General features: G+C 34.3%; 1 protein-coding gene across 3 annotated transcripts in view; it reads left to right on the forward strand.

The window, feature by feature from the left end:
• LOC150100538 (uncharacterized) overlaps positions 1 to 16,063 on the forward strand; it is a 198,564-nt gene that overhangs the window by 56,801 nt on the left and 125,700 nt on the right. For all 3 annotated transcript variants that reach the window (XM_090401331.1, XM_090401333.1, XM_090401332.1), the window contains 2 exons: positions 4,525 to 4,659; positions 15,229 to 15,313. In XM_090401331.1, the coding sequence (XP_090257457.1) occupies positions 4,525 to 4,659; positions 15,229 to 15,313 (220 nt within the window). The remainder of the gene's footprint in view (positions 1 to 4,524; positions 4,660 to 15,228; positions 15,314 to 16,063) is intronic.

Consider the following 16,063-nt stretch of genomic DNA (forward strand, 5'->3'; position numbering starts at 1 on the left):
TTTATGTTGTATGCGTAAATCTCTGTGTCGTTTATTGCAACTTCGTTCAGTATTAGCGCATCTATGTTTATCATGGCGTAATTGAGCTGTGTTATCAATGTAAGCCAGTGTTTTTTTATACTTCTTATGTTTGTGTGTATGATAGTGAAATTGGTGTTGGTGGAAATGTTGTCTGACCATTTCTTCAAAGAGTCAAAGACCTTGAAGTTCATGTTGTCTGACTGGATATGTTCGCCTATGTTTGAGATCTGCATTATATAGTTTTTAAATGAGTTCTAATCTTATTCTTAAGGATGTAGAGAGTTAGTGTTTTATATTAGTAGGCTGTGTAAGTCGGATTCACTTGTAATTATGTATACTCGAGTGTTTTCATTCTTTCTCAAAAATATCTGGGAATTCTTTGTCCACAGGAACTTGTAGTTTTTCTCTGTTTTTGTCTTCCTTGCTTGGTATAGAAGATTTTTGAAGTATGGAGTCCAGTGTTCCGTTATATAGATCGGTGTTGGGAGTTTCTTATCAGTGAGAATCGTTGTTGTGGGCCTTGTTTTCTTGCTTGCTGTAAGAATGGAGTCTCTCAGATTTCTGTTGGTAAAACAAGCGATGATTGGTGGCGGTCTCTCTTTATTTTTTTGTGAGCCTCGGTTGATATAGGTGATATCTGTAGTTGCGATTTGAATTCCAATTTTGCTGCCGATCAGTTGCATTATGTTGCTTAAGTCTTCTGTATTTTCTTTCGTTATTCCCTCTATTTGAAGTTCTATTTTTCTTTCTTTTTGTAGCATGTGTTCCATTTGACACTTGAGTGTGCTTACTTCTTTCCGCAATTCTTGATTTTCGCGTTGGAGTGTTCCTTGCGTTTCTATCGCTGCCGTTAATTTCGTTTTTATTTCTCGCACGATTCCTAACATTTCTTCAGAGGTCTCATTATTGAACTGTATGTAATGTTCATACTCCTCGAATTTTTTGTTAATTTGTTCCATGTGTGCTAATAAGTCTTTCACCATGAGTTTAAATGAATTAAAGTTATCTATAATTTTAGGATCCGGAAGCGGCTTACCTTGATGTGCCTCGTTACTTTTCTTTGGTGTTTGGTCTTTGTTCTTCGTTTTCTCACGGCACTGTTGACATAATAATAATAATAATAATAATAATAATAATAATAATAATAATAATTTTTTATGTCTCTGATAAATTGCATGCATAGATGCTGTAATAATAATCTGAGGAAGATAATAGATGATAGATGGTGGTAGTTTCTTCTTTATGTTTCTATATTGGTCACAAGCCAGGTGTTAATTTCACTGTTTGTTGGTACATGCTTGGAAGACTTCGACTGCTATCACAGTTTAACTTTTTTTTTTTTTTTTGCAAATAGGGTTGGAGTTTGACATGGTGTGTTTGTTTCTTTGTGTTCTTGTAGTGATGGTTTTTGAGAGGGGGTTTGTTATAGGTGTGTGTGTGTGTGTGTGTGTGTGTGTGTGTGTGTGTGTGTGTGTGTGTGTGTGTGTGTGTGTGTGTGTGTGTGTGTGTGTGTGTGTGTGTGTGTGTGTGTGTGTGTGTGTGTGTGTGTGTGTGTGTGTGTGTGTGTGTGTGTGTGTGTGTGTGTGTGTGTGTGTGTGTGTGTGTGTGTTTGGGGGGGAGAGAAACAGGAATTGCTCTAATTTTCATTCTCGCTATAATATTTATAGATGGGTCTGTAATTACTTATAATATTTCATTCTCCCTGTTTGTGTATGTGTGTGATTATGCTGTCTTCAGTGTTTCAGGTATGTGTCCCGTTTCGAAGATTTTATTTAACAGTTGTTGTATAACTGGAAATAGGTTGGTTGAATGTTTCTTGATGTCTTTTGGTCTGATTCCGTCTATTCCCGGTCCTTTGTTAGGGTTAATTTTTTGAATTGCCAGTGATAGTTCTCCTTTTGTTACTGTGGGGAACCACATCGAATGTTAGGGTTGATTTCTTGAATTGCCAGTGATAGTTCTTCTTTTGTTACTGTGGGGAACCACATCGACTGGGTTGCTCGTGGACGTTGTGGAGAATTTTCGTTTGTGTGAGGAAAGGTTGTTTCTTGTAGCTTTTAGACAAAGTTCACGAAGTGCTGATTACATTTGTTTGCCAATTGTTTGAGGGATTTGGGGTCGCAGGCAAAGCTGTGTTTTATTGTTTCTGAGGCAGTGGTTCTGTGTATATTGTCCAGCATTTCATTAATCAGGTGCCAGGTTTCCTTTATATCATTCTGAGCTGTTGTTAATTTGTTGCTGTAATAGTTTCTTTTTGCCGTTCTTATCTGTGTTGTTAGGAGATTGCGTTTTCTTTTGTATTCAGCTTTTAAAGCGATATTGTTCGGCGACTTCTTAAGTTGTTTCCATAGGGCATCTTTTCTTTGTATGTCTGTTAGTATGCTGTCTGTTATCCATGGATTTTGTTTCGTTTGGGGACGTATTTTTATTTTTATTAATGCTTTGTTATATATTTTGTTAAATGCAAGTTTAAAATTATTATATAGAGCTTCAGCAGAGTCTAAATATGCTATTTGCATCCAGTCTGTTTTTCTGATTTCATCGTTTACGATTGTTTCGTTTAGAATGTTATAATACTGTTTTGTAGTCTCAGTGATTTTTATGGGTTCTGGTTCAGTGTGTAACCGCAATGCTGTGAAATAATGGTCTGCCAGTTTGCATGTTATGACGACTGCTGTGTGGCTGTTTGGAGGGGCCCTTATATTTATATGATCGATGCAGAATGAGGTTGTTGTTGTGTTTCCGACTATCTCTTCTCGTGTATACGACTGTATTGATGGGGTTATGTTATATGCCGATAATAGGTCTAGGTATTGTTCGTGTTGTTATTTATGTTCCTAATGTTTATATTAATGTCTCCTATTATTATCAAGTATGCTGAGGTGCTTACTTCCGTGGCTGAAAGCCATCTGTTTAGTTCTTCTAGGAATTTTGTGGTGCTTAAGTTGGAAACTCCTACAATACTGGAGTTTCCTGAACACTTCCACCTTTCAACCAATACCCTACATTCGTGCCTATTTTCAAAGTCTGATCATCACTTGACAACGTCAATCAGCAACTTTCAATGAACAGTACGTCTCTCACACACACACACACACACACACACACACACACACACACACACACACACACACACACACACACACACACACACACACACCTCAATCTATATTGGCTTTTACTATAATACAGGTCACACCTGAGAGGATAGAATGGCCGATTGTGAAATAACGGTGGAGGTCATAAAGTTTTGATTGAACTGTGTGTATTATTAAAGAAACAATAAAATATAAACCAAATAGAAATAACAACCACATCCCCTCTCTCCCCAAAAAAAACTAAAACTTTTGTTGCTATTTTGTTGATATAAAAATTTTGTTGAGCCGGCCTGGCTGGACGAGTGGTTAGCATATCCGATCTCCAGCCAAAAGGATGCGAGTTCGAATCCCGCCGTGGACATAGATGTTTGTGATTGTCTGTGAAGTTTCTAGTGGTAGTGAGCAATAGACACCTCACTCGATGAGTCTTGAACTCCCTGGAGGTGTCAAATAATAATATATGCAGAAGATATTTTTAGTTGGCGAAAGTGTTGAATGAATTTTAAAATATTCATAAAATGAAACTATAGGTTTACGAATCAAATATTTAAGCGTATCTAGAAATAAAAAGGACTATTTAATTTTGATAAGAAGAATTGTTTTTAATTATTTTTTCAAATATCTTGACACATTAACTGCTACAGATATTAATATTAGTACGTAAATACGAGATCAAATGGAGCTTAAGTTCACATTATCTTCTAAAACTCTCTCTTACAGAATTAAAAGGGAAAGATCAAAACAATCATTAGATTCACGACGTTTCATTTGGATCCAAAATGTGGAACAGAATAGTCCAAGATGAAAAACTTTGCACATTGCAGATTGTTGAAAATAAAATCTTCAGAGACGTCTTTGGACCCATATCAGATAATGTAACACGAGAAGAGGTCAAAATCAAGAGCTTTATCAACTATATCGATTCCCACTGACGAAATTAGAGTTTACAATCTCAGATGGCTTAGACATATTAAAATGTGGTTAAACAAGCATTTAAGATGGTGGGTTGCACGATAATATTCGAAAAGGTTTGGTTCAGATGGGAATCCAGGATTTTACTGGAAACGATCAGGAGAGAAAAGATGGAATAGTCTAAAAGAAAAAAAAAAAAAAAAAAGAAGAAATTATGTCTGCTTCAGAGATTCAGTTTGATATTCAGTGCGGTACTTCTATGTGACATCTTTCGTTATCTTGACCTATGAATTAACAGACCGTCAAATAGATAAATGTCTTATTTTAATTAAAAATATAATAAAGTAAACAGCGCGTATTCATTAATGCATTATAGCATTACTAACATTGCTAGCTGTAATAAATTTGAAACTGCTAAGATATTGGATTTTTAAGATATTTAAATATGTGAATGGTTTTATTTCTAGTGATTTTGTTTTTTTATTGCTTCTAGGATATGTTCTTCACAGAAAAACGTCTCGAGAAGGCGATACAAGATTTTTCCAATTTTAGAATTTCATGCCAAACAGCTACTACCTCGACAGAAATCTTCTACTTGATTCTTTCTCACGTCACTGAGATTATTCCGGTAATTAATTAACTATGTGGAGATAATTCTTTTGCTTACGATCCTAATGTTAAGATGAAATGAAATCAAAGCATTTATGAAATGCATACATCAGTTATAGCAAAATAATATGGACTGAAACACTCTCTTTACGATATCTTTCGGTCTTAATTCCATTAACACTTACCGTCATCTGAGGTGATAATAGGAAGTAGACTGTGTTAATTAGAATTACTATGAAAAACAAAACGGCATGTTTCGTAAACCGATAAAATCTCTTACAAAATCCCGGAATTTCATTCATACATGCAGACTTGCACCAAATTTTAGTGTCCCAAAGAACATTCCCAAATTCGTTAAGCATCCATTTTGACACCTCGGCCTCAAATTGTTGTACAGCGGAAAGTAGGTGTTTTTTATGGCGTGCTGAAAATCAAATTGTGTGTGTAGGAAATAATCTCAGCTCACAAAGGTGAAGGAAGGTTAGTGAAATATAGTTAAAAATTATCTGTCAAACGTGTAGTTTTTCTGAAAACTTTAACAATGTTATATCAAAAATGAAACCACTTGGAATGGCAATCGATAATATACTTTATGTAATCCTAATTTTATCCGTTTGAAAATATTGCTCATCATTTGGATTGAAAATTCTGATTTTTCTGTAGAGAAATCGTAGAGACCAGCACGAGAACATATGCACGATATTACATAAATAAAGGACCAATAGGCTTCATTTCGGCGATGTAAACATTATTTAAATTAAGGGGATATTAAATCCCACATTGTTTTAAAACCGAATAAGAAACTCAAAAATTGGAATCAGAGAGTTTCATGCCGAATATAGTAAAGTATAAAAGTATCGGCGATTACTAGCGTGAGCTAATGCAAGTGATCCTAGTACGTAGTACAATACCAGGAAACTCATAGCAAAGGTGGTAAAGTTCTGATCGCTATTCTTAGGTATTTTCCATAATGTAAAAACATCTCCTAGGAAATGTATGCTGTTATTACATTATGGTGGGAGGTCACTACCCAGACCGGTTTTTCGAACTTTATTGAGATCTCATCAGTGAGTACATAGACCAAATTAATACCTTTGCCACGAGTTGCCCTAGTTTGTACTACGTACTTTGGACTACATGCTTTAGCTTACACTAGTAGTCGCCGATACTTTTATAGTTACTATATTCGGCATGAAACTCTTTGATTCCAATCTTGGAGTTTCTTATTTGGTTTTGAAACAATGTGGGATTTAATATCCCCTTAATTTAAATAATACGCACGATATTCACTCAAAAAAAAAAAAAATTCATTGTTTTTACGGCTATTTTGCCTGCTTTCGTTTAGAAGTGCCTCTTTTTTAATGTCATTGGCTTTTTACTCAAACATTGTTAGTGCATTACAGATGTATTTGAGAGACAAAAATGGTTAACGGGGTTCAGGCCGTTTCGACTGATCGTCGTTGTCAGAACTCATGGGGGAAGTGGACGCTATGTCATGTTGACTTGGTGTTTCTGCCTTTGAAGTGCTTGTGTTATCGCCTATTGGTTGCAGTCGTGATCTATTATTATGGTCTTGTCAATTTGCGGGTGTTGGATTCTGAATATATAGAGATTTAAGTAATTATTATTTGCTTCAGAATCCAACATGATCTTCCATCACATAGGCTTGACTTGTAAATATTATTTAATGTAAATCACTTGTTTATAATTCAATATTCATATAACTACCTTTAACTTTATTTGATTTTTAATTATTTAATCAAAGATATGTGTTAATAGTAATGATACTCTGTATTAAATATTGTTAAGTTTATTTTATTTATTACTATGTTAATATTATAAGAATTTTTAGTTGATATTTTAACTGCGCATTAATTGAAATGTGAATATTCTTATTTTGTTCTTCTATGTAGAAGTATAACGTTATGCAATAGCTCAATTTTATTATATTTTGTTTTTGTTGTCATGGAGACGTATGTAAGTGAGCGAGCGCGAGTTTGGAACAGAGCGTGAGGGAGAATGCTGAAAGTTGACTAAAAGGGATTTGATTTAAAGAGAGCACGAGAACAATTTAGGCGGGAAGAACGGATATATAAGGAGGAACGCTGAAATTAAAGAGGTAGAGAGAGAGAGGGAATTGGCATTCGGTTGGAATCGGAGTATTCAGCAATCGGGGAATCAGAGTGCGATAATAACGAATCCGCGAGTCACTTAAGTAGCTAATTTAAGTCTACTAGTCGAGAAGCGGTTAGCTTATAAGTTTCGGAATAACAAATAAAGCTGCCGAAAATAGCTAAGTGACTACTGATAGACTAGCGATACTTGAGTTGAGATTTAATTTTAAGGCCGACCTTTCAAGGACACGCCGAATCTTGAAGCATAGCACCGAGTAACTAGAGAATAAGTAGGGGCTGTAAAGTTGAAGTTTAACGATAGCTGTGTTTAGAATTGTAGTGCCTAAAGGATTAATTGAATGCCGGAGGAACAGACAACTGTGCATATAAAACTTCAAGTCAAGGAATTATTGTGTGTTACCTTAATTCATAAGTGATCAGTAATACTTCATGCGAGAACGTTTGATTATGTGCATTGTAACTGTTGCTTAATTCAGTTATTGCCTAGAAGATTTATTTTAATGAGTGCCGTTTATTGTCAAAAGTGTTTACAGTTATAAAAAGTGTTTGCGTATAAGTAGATGAAGAAAAAAGATTATCGGTAAGAGTATTCCAAGCATTAATATTCCTATACAGGGATATGAATGAGTTTCATCCTAGAATTTCCTTATTTTAACAGTAACTATTGCGGAGATTAGCTGAAGTGTAAATTTAAAAGTGTTTGCTTGTGAAAAGGTGTTAGTGCGATTTTATTGTATTTGGAACTTAAAGAACTGTGAGAAGATTGCATTACAGATAATAGATTTACTATTATCTGAGTTTGTATGAATTTATCATCAGAAAAGCTGAAGTGTTTATAATAACTTATGTAGTGATTTGATCTTAAGTGTAAAATTTGTGATTCTAAAATGAAATGTTTGTTTTTGTTAATCAAAAATTGTATTTGCCTGAATCTCTTTTACTGCACGATTCATAAAATATTCGAACCAAAGCGAGTAAATTAAGTAAGTTAAATATACTCGGCCAGTATATATTAATAACAACATATAAATGAGAAATAGTTGAGAGTTGGTTTTTCTTCAGTTCTTGAACTAATTCAAATATAGAGTGGTGCAGTCTTTAAATATAAACTTTCTCTATATTTGAATTAGAAATCAACTTGCAACCTATCAACTAGTTAAGAACATCATAATAACTATATATCGGATACAGAGTATAGATTAAGACGAAGTAGGATCCAACATCATATATTTATAAATAATGGGCATGAACTGCTATTTCTGTTTTCCCTGTGCTTTGTATTTTATTTTTATTTTTGAAGTTGCGTTTTTTAGTGTTTAAATGTTCTGGAAAAGAGATGTTACAGTCACGGAAGTGTTCTTGTAGTCTTGCCCATAAAGACCTGGTAGTGGAACTTGTGTAGGTGATATCACAGTCTTCTTGGCAAAAAGAAAATTTGTAGATTACGTTGTGGTGTTTTAATATTTCTTTGTGTGTGTGAGATTTGGTGGGTCTTTAGAAGTGTTGCTAATTTTTGGTTTGTGGTGAATAACAGCTGGTGAAAACAAAATCGTTTCTGTGACATCTCCTAACATGCTGTAGTCTAATATGATCTAAGAATAAGAAATTTTACAGTGTATAATACATTCATAAAACCATTTCTATTATCTCTCTCTCTTTCTGCTCATTTTCTTTCTCTTTTGCATATTAAAAATGCTAGCGGAATATTTCTTAAAGAATGAGTAAAGTAACGATGCCAGATTCGTGACTATCCGCATTGTAAATGAAATAAATTTCCATCCATTTACTAATGAATTTCAGCTGTTGAATTATTTTGCAGGAAATATAGTCACAAAACTGCAATTGGATATGAAATTTAAGACAGATAAAAGTAACGTTTGGGGTATTATTGACTAGTGATATGACATAATGTCTGAGCAATTGTTACATAACGTTTTCGACTTTTTTTACTGGTTGTTCTATTTCCTTCGTTCCAGCATTTGTTTTCTTATACGAGTACCTAACTTCATGAAATTAGGCAATTTTTGATCCGTTCGCAGACAATGAAAAAGGCTTCCTCTGGAGCTAAGAGCCTTAATTATATAACAATAATTATTTTAATTTTTATTGTTACTTGGATATTGAAAGAAAACTTACATATCCATACACTACTGATTATTATGATTTGATGAAACATGGGGGGGGGGGGGGGTAAAGTATTTTAAGATATGTTCTTTCTTGTGGTTATATCAGTTGCTTTAATATCATTTTTGTTTTAGTTGTTTAGCAGAACTTTTCATTCCCCCCCCTCATATATGCAGACAAAAGTATTTGGACACCTAGTTGTAAAAAAAAAAATGCGTTTTAATTCCATTTCTTCTACCAAGTGGGACCATCAACTTTGTCCTGAATGACAGCAGCTACCCTTGGTTGGCTTGCAACCAATTTCTGATACGTAGCAACAGGAATATTCTTGCATTCCTCGCTCAAAGCTATCCCCCACTGCTGACATGAGGGACGGGCGCTGCGGTCTTAAAAGAATTCGGCGTTCTAATTCGCCCCAAAGATGCTCGAGGAGGTTAAGGTTTCGAATCTGAGCCGGTAAGTAAGGCGTTAAGGAACAGTTGCAGAGAGTTGCATGCCTTAAATTCCTTAAGGCATGCAACTCTCTGCGCACAGTGATAGTGCTGAGAGATGTCCCTGCAGCATTTTCCAGATTGACTACGAGTTCTGCCCTGATGTTCGACCTTTCCGAGACAGAGCTCGTCGATCTCGGTCAGTACGTTTGCCAGAGCGTTTCCCTGCTGTGGCAGCACCATCAACTTTCCATCTGCGAATGACATAAGCATCGGTGGATTTCGGTATACTGAGACGGATATCCATGTCACGAGCAGAAAGACCACTGATGTGACACCCAACTACCATCTCACGTTGGAAGTCTGTCAGTTCAGCGTAACGTGGCATCGAGTACAGTCAGGGCCTTCGCCAGATTAGATCACGCCCTGGGGCCCTGATGGATTATAAGACAAAATATAAGAACAATCTCCGATTGCTATTTTGTTGTATTTTATTACAATAGAAACATTAATGCAAAACGATTATATAATAATATTAATTAAATGTTTGCTCTACGGGGATAATACGCATAATAAAACTGTTTATAAGCTCTTCTAAATTTAAATTATAAGCTATATCCACCTCCATCAATATTGTTGCTAGACCAACTAATCTTTCTTGGGTCATTGCTGTTCACAAATAATTTTTTAATTAGTTTAAGCTTGGAATAACTTCTTTCCGCACTTGCTACGCTAACAGGAATTTTAAATTTCTACACGATTTTGGTTTTATATATATGATATCATATAAAAAAGGACCAATTTTCTCTTGTATTATTTTTGAGAGAAGTTTTAATTCTTCAAATAAATGTATTGCATCTACATCAGATGTTTGCCACTGCTCAAAGCAACTCCCACGTCTTTACAATGTTTTAATATTTCGTCCGAACTCCAGTTATGTAAATCATTTATATTATATAAAAATCCAAATAGATCATTGTGTGATCTCAGCTGTTTAAATCTATTTTAAGCTATTTGTAGCTGTATCAATTAAGACGTTAAAAACATTAACTTTAAAAGGTTTTTCTGGGGTCGCTTGCGGCTCATTGTAGCTCTCATAGGAAAACATTTTTCTTATTATTCTTACATGAGGAAATTCCAGTGGTGCATGAAGTTTTTCTGCAATTTCAGCTCCAGTTGTTTTCATTAGTTGAAATCTGTTTTTCCTATAACCGGTTAAAAATTTCAGGATGGTGTCAAACTGCTCTAAGGCATGGCCAATATTTAAATTTACACTTTGCAATATTTTACTCACTGGATTTATTAATGATAGAATGTCTTTCCAAATAATTATGCTGCAAATAAACTTGAATGAAGTGATTTTTTCAACAAGGGCGTGAGCAGTGCATTTTGTTTCATTTTTTTCCGGTTGAACCTGTCAATTGAGGATTTTCATATATTTCCACGAGAGCATCATGAATTTCGCAAAATTGAAATCGAATTGGTTTAATTGCTTCAATTCGAGCTTCCCATGGAGTATTAGACACACCTTTTATCGTCGTGTTTGGTAGGTGTTTCAAAAAAACCTCCCATCTGTTCGTATCCAGAAAAAAAGTTGAATAGTTGTTCAATTATTCCAAAAAATATACAATGTCAACCAGTGGCACACCCAGAGGGGGGGGGGGGGGGAGAGGAGCCCTGTCCCCCAAAGAAAAAGGGAAAAAAACACTAGAAAAATTTCCAAACATCTTTTCCTAATTAAAATTCTTTTATTTTTTTAAATTTATGTTGTCTTCTGTTTCTATACTACTTATGAATTCGCGATCATTGCAGATGCTCAGCCATAGGTCGTATGCGATGCGCAGTGTGTATTCTCAAATCGTCTACTCAACCCCTGAGTGCGCTACTGGTGTCGACTGTACTTTTAGCTGCATCATTAACAACAAGATTGAAAGAATGTGCACTAAAGGGGACGTAAAATTCCCAGAGATTTATATTTAAAATGCGAGTTTGTACACCTTTCTCTTGTCCATTCATGCTAGAGCCATTATCGTAACTCTGTCCACGCATGTCTTCTATATTGATATTCAATTGTTCTAATTATTTTATAATTTTATCAGTCAGCCCAAGTCCTGTTTTATCATGAATTTCCAAAAAACCCATGAATTTTTCACATATTTTCCTTTTTTTTATTATAACAGTCATTTGTTCAGTATAGCTGGCATCTGGTGTGCAGTCTATAATAATGGAATAGTATTTGGCTTTTTTAATATCACTTATTATTTTACTTATTTTCTCTGTCGTAATTCGAATTAAGTAATTTTGTATTTCAGGACCCAAATAATGAATTTGACGTTTTTGTTTGTTCTTGGTTATAGTATCAAGATGTTGCTTCATAACTTTATCGAACAATGCCAAAAGTTCTACAATTTTTAGAAAATTTCCGTTGTTAGGTGTATAAATTGTAGAGTACGATCCCCGAAGCGCAAGATTTTGTGCTTCTATGCAACGGATTATTGCTAATAATCGTATTAAAACCTTTCCAGCGTTGTGTTTCATTGTCCAAAATTCTTTGTTGGTTTGTTGCTCTGCATCAGTTTCAAATTTAACCGGATTGCCAATTCCTTCCACTCAGAAAAACAACGAATATGGGAATGTGAAGTTTCACGCATTTGAAGTTTTCTGTTGATATATTTCCAATCGTCGAAACCGCTTTTCGACGTAAGGCCTTTTTGCTCTGATGAATCAGGGCATGTTTCTGCTGCAAAAAAAAAAATTGCAGCAGAAACAGTAAACAGCATCATTTTTTCTGGAATATAGAAGCCACGATCGTTTGACATTTTCAGAATTTTAAGCATTCGTTGATAATAATTATTCGAAAATTTTCTGCCTTGATCATTCAAAGGCAGAAATTAAAAATCAAATAACCTTGATTTTTAATTGGATCATCTGTTCGTAATTTCTGTTTGTCGCTATCATCGTTTAGCTCATCATTTTTGGAATCATCAATTGTTATGGAATCACCACAATTCGTTGTTTATCAGTGGCTGATGCGGGGAATCGTTGGTATTGGTGGACGAAGATATAGAAGCTGCTCCAACGGCTGGTGCTGAATGTTTTATAACTTTTGGTGTTGGTTCTGTTGAAACTTCGTTCTCTTTGGCGTCTTCTTTCGTTAAAATTCCAAATCTCCTTATATATCGCTTGTGAGAAAAGTAGATCCCGATAACTTTTTCTCTTTCAAATTACTTATCTAAATGACAATAAATTTCTCATTGATAAATTATGCTTTTTTCCTATTAATTTTGAGTTAATTTATTTATTATTTTTAAGAGTTTTTTAAAACAATTAAATCTTATTTTAAAAAATCGATTTCAAACAGTTGCCTTCTACGGATTTTTACTATTAATAATTAATTTATATAATAATTTGAAAATTTTATAATTAAAAGTAAACTATGATTATTGAGAGCAATGCAAGACGTAAAGTATGCTGTCCAACGAGCGATTTTGGCATTTTAGCAAATTGCACCTCTGATTAATATGTTTATAATTTATAAACTACTTTTCTTTAAAATTTTATTTGTCTATCAAAAATCCAAAACTAAGTAAATGATTAAAATCAAAGTGAAAAATTGTCCAAAATCACATAAAAACAGAATACCCAACACACTCAATATATTTCACATTCAAAATTGAAATGACGCTGAGAAAATGTATCACGCTGTTTCGTCTATCCAAATTCGAAGCGGAATTAAAGAAAACGTGTGTTTCTCAAACCTCAGATATCCGTGTACCCCTTCTTAAATTTTCATTATTATCCAGTACCTTATCAAAATAATAATAATAATAAATAAAAATATATTTCATTGTAAATGTCTGTTTTATTCAAATTTAGATGTACATTTAAACTAAAAAAATGATTTATTTTTACTAGAACAAAATTTATAAAGATACTGTACATTTTTACTTAATACTATACAGAGGAATGGAATTGCTTATTTCTATATCTGCTATATTGCTATGTTTTGTCCGTTTTATAAATCCAATCTTTAACTAATGATCCATACTTAAGAATTTGAAAGCTAAAAAAATTACCGTATTTACTCGAATATAACTCGCATTTTTTCCCCAAAATTAAAGCAAAAACATCGTGGTGCATGATACATGCGGAGATTTTCGGAAACTAAAGTTTTCAGAAAAAAAAAATAAAAATGGGTATGACTTACCGAGAATCGCTGATTCACTTTCACTTCTTTTGGCCTCGAGAGCGGTTTCCTTGTGTGCAACGTCAAAGATTTTTGCCCAAATAGCGTCAATTTCTTTCCCATTATGTCAAGCAAAAATTAAGAGTAGTTTTTGCTTGACTTGAGATACATAATAAACAATCCTTCACAAATGACTAATGAGAAGTGAAAGCAGTGCGCGATGGTAGGCCAGTAGAGAAAGAGCAGCTATTAAGAAGTGCATATGATTGTGCTGTATTAACAAAAGATCGCGCAACCCAAAGAAAAAGCAAATCGACAATTGAGTTGAAATGCTAATTCTCTTCAACCGATTTCCATAATATCTCAGATACAGTCACTATATATTTCTTAGTTTAAACACGTTCACGACGGGGTAGTGTCAAGCAAAACCATATGTTTCCAGTGCAACATATGGTTTTGCTTGAGTCTATACAGCATAGCTTCTGTGAGAGGGGAATGTGATTCATTAGTTAGTGCCATTTTTATCCCAGTTGGCTCTAATTGCACTATTTCTTGAAAAATATATTACACAGTTTGGAAATGTCTGTGTACCTTATTCAGTGACATGATAAAACTAATGGTTTTTCGTGTGTCTCCAGTACAGTTTCTGTTGTGGAGGGCATGTTGTTTACTGCAATGAGCGTGTTATCGCCCCAACGTGAACATCGGGGCAATAGTAACTCGCAATTCGAGTAGGCGAATTCATGCAGAATATAATTTAATATATATAATTTATTGAGAAATATATACGTTTAAATTAATTATTTTTTCTTCTTAACGATTCCATGCGTTAATGATGTATTATCGAATATTGCCACGTCCCCCCCCCCCCGAAGGCCTCTCACGTATCCCCGGGGGTACGTGTACCACACTTTGAGAAACACTTTAACAGACTATTAAAGTTTTTGAAATTCACATCGTATGCTACTTTATGGGTTGTTTCCTTAAGTATCTAATAAGTGGGTGCTAACATGTTTAGTTTTAGTATATATATGACTATAATATAATTTTTTTATTAATAAAATATAATATTTAACTGTCAATGGGAAATGGCGCGGTTTTTATTTGGTAAACTAAACGCTGTATATTTGTAAAATATCTTGTTGCTGTATTACGGCTGAACGAGCGCCTCAATGCTACACCCTGTCGACGGTACTGAGTACAGTGCTAAACAACAGCACATCTCACCTTTTATTACCAGATTTACACTCCCTGAATATATGATAGGATCCAAAATTTGCATGCCACGTAAGATGTCCAAATACATTTTGTCAACATAGTGTTTATAAGTATATACTTAAAAATAAAAATAAACAACTTAAGTATATGCCTGAAAACATAAAGCACTAAAATGTAAATAAAATAATTTTATTTTATTTACATTTTAGTAAATATTTCGTAAAAGAACTTCCTTAAGTTCACTTCTTGAAGAAGCAATTGTCTATAATTAATCGCATTCACTTGCAGTGCAAAGCGTGGCACTGTATTGCTAAAACGTTTAGTTATTTTCTCCAAATAAACTAATGTGGTTCACATATAAACTATTCCTAAAAACACTTTATATGCTTTTGATGTCTTGCTGACTAGAAGTTAAACAATAGTTTATTTATTGTTTCGAGGTTATTTTTTGATGATGACAGAAAATGATTTTTAATAGAATTATTTACTTGCAGACTCAGTATCGTCATTTAGAATGCACGATCGCCTCCTCGGTGTGGAACGTGGCGGTGATGACAACATTAGCCAACTGCAAAGGAGGTAGGTGACTTGAACTAATGTTCCAATGAATGATTTGTGTTATTTAAGCTAATATTAAAATATTTCAATATTTCTTTCGTTTTGGAAAGAAATACAATGAAATGTGCGGACCGCATTCAAACGTGGCTAAAGATTTTACAATTTTACCTTATAAGGCAAATCAGGCAGAAAGAAACACATAAACTACCTGATCAAAGAGACCTGCTTATCCCAACGCTCACTCTAATATGAAAGGCATTAATATGGAGTTGTTGCTCCTTATTAATGTTGCTCTAACAGTCTTCAATCTTCTGGGAAAGCTTTCTGCTAATTTTTGGTACGTTCCTGCTATAATTCCATTCTTTCTTCCAAGCGAGCATTAGTGGCGCTCGTCCCTGATGTTAGACGATTCAGCCTGCCTCACAATCGTGTTCTAGTTCATCCCAAAGGTATTCGATGGTGTGTGTGTGGGGGGGGGGGGTGAAATCTGGACTCTGTTCAGCTAGTCAAGTTCTTCAACACCCATCTCATCAAACCATTCCTGCGCAGACCCAGCTCAAAATGATCCGTACTGAGGGGATTATGTGCATCCTTTTATGATAAAACATGAGTCATGGTGATGTTATGTATATAATTAAAGATTTCACTGCATTCTATGAGTTGTTTACATGTAATATTAAAATATCTTCTTTCAATTAAACTCTTACTGAATCTAATATTAAACTGAATGAAAAAAATGAACACCGCAGTGAAATGAATGAATGCGATGGC

This window comes from Typopeltis vanoorti, chromosome 12 (genome assembly GCF_054136105.1).
Source record: "Typopeltis vanoorti isolate ZY-2024b chromosome 12, IOZ_Tvanoo_1.0, whole genome shotgun sequence".
Lineage (NCBI taxonomy): Eukaryota > Metazoa > Arthropoda > Arachnida > Uropygi > Thelyphonidae > Typopeltis > Typopeltis vanoorti.